Source organism: Aulonocara stuartgranti (assembly GCF_965226115.1).
Source record: "Aulonocara stuartgranti genome assembly, chromosome: 12".
Taxonomy (NCBI): Eukaryota; Metazoa; Chordata; class Actinopteri; order Cichliformes; family Cichlidae; genus Aulonocara; species Aulonocara stuartgranti.
Window position 1 is genome coordinate 32,886,815 of NC_138948.1, and position 8,001 is coordinate 32,894,815.

General features: G+C 43.8%; 1 protein-coding gene across 3 annotated transcripts in view; it reads left to right on the forward strand.

Annotated features, from left to right (window-relative positions):
• Positions 1 to 8,001, forward strand: part of citb (citron rho-interacting serine/threonine kinase b) — a 76,509-nt gene that overhangs the window by 64,755 nt on the left and 3,753 nt on the right. For 2 of the 3 annotated variants that reach the window (XM_082554448.1, XM_082554447.1), the window contains 14 exons: positions 922 to 1,010; positions 1,103 to 1,207; positions 1,317 to 1,486; positions 1,882 to 1,926; positions 3,458 to 3,538; positions 3,815 to 3,950; positions 4,271 to 4,410; positions 4,493 to 4,585; positions 4,770 to 4,878; positions 5,003 to 5,131; positions 5,610 to 5,690; positions 5,828 to 5,906; positions 5,997 to 6,170; positions 6,386 to 6,674. In XM_082554448.1, coding sequence (XP_082410574.1) covers positions 922 to 1,010; positions 1,103 to 1,207; positions 1,317 to 1,486; positions 1,882 to 1,926; positions 3,458 to 3,538; positions 3,815 to 3,950; positions 4,271 to 4,410; positions 4,493 to 4,585; positions 4,770 to 4,878; positions 5,003 to 5,131; positions 5,610 to 5,690; positions 5,828 to 5,906; positions 5,997 to 6,170; positions 6,386 to 6,674 — 1,720 coding nt within the window. The remainder of the gene's footprint in view (positions 1 to 921; positions 1,011 to 1,102; positions 1,208 to 1,316; positions 1,487 to 1,881; positions 1,927 to 3,457; positions 3,539 to 3,814; positions 3,951 to 4,270; positions 4,411 to 4,492; positions 4,586 to 4,769; positions 4,879 to 5,002; positions 5,132 to 5,609; positions 5,691 to 5,827; positions 5,907 to 5,996; positions 6,171 to 6,385; positions 6,675 to 8,001) is intronic. The other variant, XM_082554449.1, reaches the window with a different exon arrangement.

The window sequence follows — 8,001 nt, forward strand, 5'->3', positions numbered from 1 at the left end:
TAAAACTACCATTTTCTACATTCACTAAAAACCCCCTGCTATAATTATGCCACATGTTCATTATGGGTCCATCAGCAGGCCAGGAATTCCAGCTTTAGAGCAGAGTTCACGCCAGCCCCGTCTTCGGCAGACAAGGAAGAGCCTCCCATCTTCTTGTCCTTCCACTGGCCCATCATATCCCAGCCCAGCTTGCGTTCTGCACCCGAATCCATCATGCGACCACCGCCACAGCTCCCCTTGCGTCGGTGTCCTGTAAAATAACAAACAGGGGCCAGAATAATGGTTCCAGAAGCAGCCGTGGCTCATGGCCATGGCGACCTTCTCCCAACCCAGCTGCACCCAGTAAACAACAGTAGAGACCCTACTCACAAATGCAGGTAAACCTCTGCCCTGCTGCCAATCACACGCGTTGTCTCCTACTGTTGCCATTCCATGAGGTCAGGACTGGGTCGCCGGGTCACGCTGGCCATCTAGCATTAACTTTCCAGTCTGGGGCCTCTCTCCTTCAGTGCTCAGCTAGCCTGCTTTTAAAAGGTCTTTACACAGCTGATAGGCCACCTCTGGACACACCCCTGCCTCAGCAGGTGGTCCCGATCAGCTAATTTGTCCCATGTGTAGCCAGTCCACAGTGGATTAAAAACTATGTCACATAAAACACTAAAAACCATGCAATAGAAACAGAATAAAACCATGCAAATAAAACGACACACATAAATAAACACTAAAAATCAGAATAAAAACAATATACAAGATAAATACAAATTTCCACTGTGTGACATCTGCACCCATGTCCTCTAACTGATCAGGTGGCCTGATGTTACTGAGAACAACTCCTCATAGGCCCTCACAATAATACTCCGTCTGGTAAAATCCACTCATCTGTCTTCACAGTGGTATTGTTGTCGTCTTGTGTTTTTGCAGGAATGGCAAACGAGGCCAGGGCTGGGAGAGGAAATATGTGGTCCTGGATGGGACTAAAATATCCATCTATGAGATAGAGCCCAGAGAAGGTGACATTTTTAGCTGTCTGGATTTTTAGATAGATGGAAAGTTATTAGATTGGGCACCAGTGCTTATGAATCTCCTTATGTGTGTTGCTCAGACTCAGTGAAACCACTGGAGGAGTTTGATCTGTGTCTGTCAGATGGGGAGGTGGTGGTTCATGGAGCAGTGGGAGCATCTGAACTACCAAACACTGCCAAGTCAGGTAGATGTGAAGTGTACCAGGCAGCCTTTGCCTTCCCAATGTTGTTCAAAAGTCTGTCAAATATTAATCATTTGAAGTCGTGTCATACTTTATTCTCTCTGTGTGTCAGATGTTCCTTATGTCCTAAAGCTGGAGTCACGGTGTCACACTCCCTGTTGGCCTGGTCAGGCTGTTTACTTCATGGCTCCCAGTTTCCCAGACAAACAGCGCTGGGTGGCTGTGATGGAGTCTGTGGTGGCTGCGGGCCGAGCCTCCCGGGAGAAGGCAGAGGCTGACGCAGTGAGTATCTCCAGAGCAGGCGAACGCAACCCGGGGCAGCTCGCTCTCTGTCTTTAATGTCTCCTGACTCAATTCATATCCGGCCGTGGTCACAGCTGTCGCGTCTGTGGTCGTAAACATGATATTTGACTGTGTTGGTGCTGTTCACCATGAGCAGATTTCCCCTCCGTAGACTATTTAAGACGTAGGTTTCGAGCTTAAAGTTTAACGGGTAGTTTCGCTTACATGCGTCATTAATTGTCCCTTTCTTCTCTCTTCTTTTCTCTTTCTCTCCTCTCTCTTTGTCTCTCTCGCCTGTGTTTGTTGCTTTTTCATCGTGACACATTGTATGTCCGGCATATGGGCGTGTTTTGTCGATTTGCTCTATTCCTACCCATGTGTCACTGCACACATAGGCTGCTGTGTCCAAAAGACAAATGGTTCTGTCTCCACTGGTCCAGGTAAACAGTTAGACACGAGACATTTTGACACACACGAGCACTGCACATCCTACACGAGGCACGCTGTAGTGCATGAGTCTGTCATTTCGTTGGCTGTCACCTGCCCCCCACCCTGCTGTCACTTCACTTGCTGTGACCACTTCTCACTTTCACTATCCTTTGCTGTATCCTGAACAAACTCTCAAATATTCTTCCCTGTCTCCGATGTCCTTTTTTCTAACCACAGTACACAAATATTCGCCAAGATGTCTGATCATCTTTGGGTTGAATCTCTGCAGCTGTCCTGTCCGGAGGAGCAGGGACCGCACTGCCGAGTTTTACCTGTTTGTGTACTTGTCTGCGTTGTTACCTCTGCCCTTTCTGCACACTCCTCTGAGGGAGGCTGGGACTCAAGTCACTTGACTTAACCAAGAGACGCAAGTCATATTCTTACTAATCTTTAAAAGAAAAAAGCAACGACAAGATCTAGAGCTGAATGTGGTAATATTAAAATTACATGAAACTAATGTTGTCCAAGTAATTTTTTCTCATCCTCATTAACTTGTAAATTCAGGTTGATATGAGTGAAACGACGAGTGAAACCTCATGTGTCAGTCATGGAGTTCATCTGAAGTCACCTTATGGGTGACTCTGTAAACGGCAATGCTCATTTTTCATAATTTACTCTATTTATAGACCAATCACTGAAATTGTATAAGCACTATGAATGTGATGGACATGAGCTTAGTACATCTGTCATCCATATAAATCAGCACAGATGCTGATTGGGTACACAGGCGAGTGAGGCCTAAAGCTTGCTACTGTACTTCTACCCAATCCCTAAAGGAGTTCAAATTCCTATCAGACTCAATTGCCACCTTTTAATATTAATAGTTTAAGTTGCTATGGCGACTGTCCTAATCTGCTTGACCCTCTCATACAGCTTGCAGCTGTATGTATCTAATTCTGTTGTATATGTGTAGAAGATATCAGCAGCGTATGAGCTGGAACACTGACTCAGTAATGAGGGAGCCGGCGGTGATGCTGATTAGTGTTAATAATGACTCTTGTTTAAACGCAGTAGAGCTTGTAGACTTTGATCCTTTCACTCTGATCATTTGTGTAAACATTACGTTTTTGCAATCTGTACTTGACCACTGGCAAAATATTTACTTCATTTATTCATTTCGAATGTAAAATCTTGTTCTCAGCTTCGTAGGAGTCGCTAATGTTTATTAAAAGTATCTTTTATTCCCTTTAATGCTGACAAGTGGTACAAAATTACTTTATTACAAATGAAAGCATCGTTTCGTTGGTACTGTAGAGCCTCTGAATAAAACAGCGTGCTATTAAAGGTCTAACAAGTATAACTTTCTATCCGTGACCTGAAGCTGAAGACCGCTTGTGACTTGGTCCCACGTCTGACACTGTGATTCTGAACCCAGTCCTCCAGCCATCCAGCCCCTCCCGTCCTGCTCCTCTGTTCCCTCCTACCCAAGGTCACGTGGAGGTCGTGATCCAGCTGACCCTTCACCCCTCTCTGTTCTTTCAGAAGCTGCTGGGAAACTCTCTGCTGAAGCTGGAGGGAGATGACAGGCTGGACATTAACTGCACCCTTCCGCTCACAGATCAGGTAGGAACATGTTTTATATGCTATAAAATGATATTCATATGTAACTACATATATATTTATTAGAAAATATGTTTACTTCTTAATTGTGCATTTTAAGCAGTAGAAAATGACATGATCTGCAGTTGCAGGTGTATTCAGGAGAAGAACGATGTATTGGAGCATGGAGCAGATGCTCGGGGCTCTCTGCCAGGATTTGCCGCATGTTGCTCCAGTTTGAAATGTCACCACGTTCACCTGAATTTTTTTTTTTGTGTGTGTTTCGCTGCTGTGCCGCAGATCGTTCTGGTGGGCTCTGAAGAGGGGCTGTATGCGCTGAATGTTATCAAGAACTCCCTGACTCACATTCCTGGCCTGGGGTCAGTCTTTCAGATCTACATCATCAAAGAGCAGGAGAAACTGCTGATGATTGTTGGTGAGAGGCCCAGCTTTGGTATTTTCAGTAGAAAATAAATGTCTGCTGAGCAGCAGGAGTCGACTCTAGATTTTCATTCGCTGAGACAGTCACAGTGTCGGTCGTAAATCAAAAGGTCAATATCTGCTGCCATTACAAATAATTGGCATAATTGATGAAGTGCAATTATTATGCATCATTTAAACTGAAAGGTTGGTCTGCCATACTAATAACTTTGGAGAAACTTGTAAATATCTTGTTACACAAGACAGCAGGGTGGCTTAAAAGTGACTAATGTCTTTATCCTTGAACAAGCTATGTGTAATGTCTGTGTGCTGCAGGGGATGAGCGAGCGCTGTGTCTGGTGGAGATTAAAAGAGTGAAGCAGACTCTGGCCCAGTCCCACCTGCCTAGCCAGTCTGAACTGGCTCCATACATCTTTGAGACTGTGAAAGGCTGCCATCTGTTTGCTGCAGGAAAGGTAGTTCTTCTGTCTTTGCATGAATGCTGTTTTCATGGTTGAAATGTGACCGTACGTACGAGCGTGTGCATTCTCTTTACAGATAGACAACACGCCTTGTATATGTGCTGCAATGCCAAACAAAATAACCATTCTGCGCTACAATGAAAATCTTAGCAAATACTGCATTCGTAAGGTGAGTATGACACAGTACAGTCTGTTATACTGTTGAAAGTATGTCATGCTTTTTTTCTTTTGACCAAACAAAGGTAACGTTTGGTTTTAAAGTGGATAAATCTTCTACCTTCAAAACATTTTCTACTACTAGATGTGCTTCAAAGTACTGGCTTTCCCTCACCACCTAATTCTTTACCTCACAGGAAATTGAAACTCTGGAGCCCTGCAGCTGCATCCATCTGACCAGTTACAGCATCATCATCGGCACAAACAAGTTCTACGAGATTGAAATGAAGCAATTTGTACTTGAGGGTGAAGTACTTCTTTATGCCTTTAATGCTTCCAGGATCAAATCAGTTACCAGCCAGTCACAGGATGATATTTTACGGTTGTTGGATCACTGTGTGGCTTTTAACCTCAGCTTTTTCCGCTGCAGAATTCTTGGACAAGAACGACGTTTCGTTGGCCCCGGCTGTGTTTGCAGCCTCGTCTCACAGTTTTCCCATCGCCATCATGCAGGTGGCCAGCAGCATGCAGAAGGAGGAATATCTTCTGTGTTTTCACGGTAAATCCATAGGAACTGAGCTCCATGAGCTCATGAGATACGATTAGCCAAGTCAGTGCAACAGAAGGGGTTTTTCTTCTAACCTGGCTAGATCGAAACATGTTTCAGGCTCCAAGTGTTTTACATTTTCAGCTGGGTGAATGTGTTTTACACATGCATCCTGTTGTGCTAGTAGTACTGCAGTTTCAGAAGCACAAACTGTTAGTGTCCCAGGATTTTTAATGCACTCGTTGCATAGTGGTTACCACTCCGACACTCCAAAGACATGTACTTACTGGGGATAGGTTACTGATTCTAAATGTCTATTCTAGGTATACATCTATAAATAATAAATGCTAATCTGGGTATATAAGCTGAATAACATTTTTCGGGATTAAAGCTATTATATTATAAAAGTGTGCTTAAAATACTGCTGTCTGCACACAGTGTTTTGTCTGTAAGAGTATGATGAAGAGTGCAGCAAATGTTTCTGTGGCAGAGTTTGGAGTGTTCGTGGACTCGTATGGACGAAGAAGCCGCACTGAGGAAATCAAGTGGAGCCGTTTGCCTCTGTCGTTTGGTAACTGCTGTTTCTTTCATCTTAATTCTCTCATTGAATTAAAAAAAAAAACAACAACAAAAAAAAAAAAAAAACACACCATTAACTGTACCAAATCCACTAAATAACTAAATAATTGTGTGTGTCGTCTGTTGCAGCCTACAGAGAGCCCTACCTGTTTGTCACCTACTTCAACTCCTTGGATGTCATCGAGGTGCAGGGGCACGCTGCTCTGGGGTGAGACACAGTGGCCTCTTTGTGCCACATCTTACACTCGTTGAGTTTACTTCTCAGCTGCATTTCCCTCAATTTGGTCTTTTCTCCCAGTCCTACAGTGCTGGCACACCTAGATATTCCAAATCCACGTTACCTGGGCCCAGCTATTTCCTCTGGGGCAATTTACCTCGCCTCCTCCTACCAGAACAAACTGCGGGTCATCTGCTGTAAGGGAAGTCTGATCAGAGAGTCTGGGGAGCTCCAGAGGACCGGGTCCAGTCGAGGGTCAGTTCACTCTGTCATGTTTGCTCACTTTAATCCAGTTTAAACAAAGAAAAAAAAATATTTCAGTGACAGTCGAAGTGAGTTAAACATTCAAACACAAAACAAATCACCCAAAAAGTCCTGAGCGCTTGTATTGTCTGCTAAAAATCACTGGAAGGTTGGCTTTGCTATGTCTGCTACCATCCATGGTGTGTTTTTGTTGTTGTTGTCAACAGTAGTCCCAGTAAGCGGTGTCCACCCACCTACACAGAGCACATCTCTAAGCGTCTGACCTCAGGCCCCGGCAGCCATGACGGCTTGCATCGGGAGCCGAGCACCCCACATCGTTATCGGGAGGGCCGCACAGAGTTCAGAAGAGACAAGTCTCCTGCCCGGCCTCTGGACCGGGAGAAGTCACCGGGCAGGGTGTTGGACAGCCGCAGGGAGAGGTCTCCTGGAAGATTCGGAGACAGCAGTCGACTCCACGCTGGTTCTGTCCGAACCCAGCTCGCACCTGTTAACAAGGTATGCAGAAGTTTCCGGTCGGCCTGTGGATGCGCTAAGGATTATTATGAACAAAATCAAACTGCCCTTCTGGTAGAAAGGGCATCCAAATATTTAATGAGTATGTTCTGCCTTGGATTTGATCAGACAAAAACAGTCCTATTCTTGATATGGCAACACAAAGCTGTTCTGCTGAATGTGGATACATCATTCTGACATGTTTCCAGATGTCTTCTCCCCGGTTACTTCTGTCAATGTGCAGAAAAATACAGTTTATATCTGTAAAGTGTGGAAACTGTTGCGCTTTCACAAAGTCTTCTGAAGAGGCTCAAGCTCCAGCAGCGCTTGTGCTATAAAGAGCAAACTTACTGCTTAGTCAGCATGTTTGAGGTCATCCTGGTGAAGACTGCAAGAAAAAACCTTGCTCTTTATGCTGCATGTCTGTGAAGGTTCTCAGTCATCCAGGTCATCGTAGTCAAAGGAGCTTGCAAAGAAAAGCGTCTGGACTTCTTTAAGTTGCTTGAAAGTCTTTGTGCTGCAGTGTTGCTGCTGGAGTTTCAGACTCTAGATTTTTGTTTGTTTTTTTTTTGTTTTGTTTTTTTTTTTTACAAACCACACACACAGTAGGTTATTTTGATTTTAACACAGTGACTCTGCAGACTGGTGTACACATGCGTGTGCTATGAGGAAGGCTAATCGTTATAGGGTCTGTCAATAAAACTGAATTGAAATGAATGAGTGAATTAAATAGGCTGGATATCTTTTTCCATATCTAACAAGTTACTGTCTGCAGATGAAGTGCTGAACTATAGGTGAAGTACACAACACAGGCTAAAGGCAAAACAGCTGATGTGTAGAGATGCAGAGAAATACTACATGAATGCGTTTGTGCTTTAAGCGCTGGGTTCAGTAAGACTGGGAGAAAGCCACGTGAATTTAAAAGCTGCGTCACTGCCCAGCATCAGGAAAAGGATCACCTCTGATTAGAGTTGCAGATTTTATTAAAATACTCCAGGCTGTGTAAGACAAATTCATCTGCAACCCCCAGTGGTGAGAGAGCAGGTAAAGAACAAATTTATAAAAAAAAAAAAAAGAATTCAAAAAACGAAATTACTTTCTCGTTTTTTAAGGTTAATATGAATGAGGCTCAGTTGCCCTGTTTGAGGATAGATAATATTAAGTATTGTAACATGCAGACATCATGGGCTGCCTCTTGAGACATTTTTTATATAGTGTGTAACAAATCTGATAATAGAAGTCAAAATCTAACAAACAGGGAAAAAACAAAACAAAACACACCTTCAAAGTGTGTGCATGCACACTGCTGAGGAAAAAACCCTATAATATG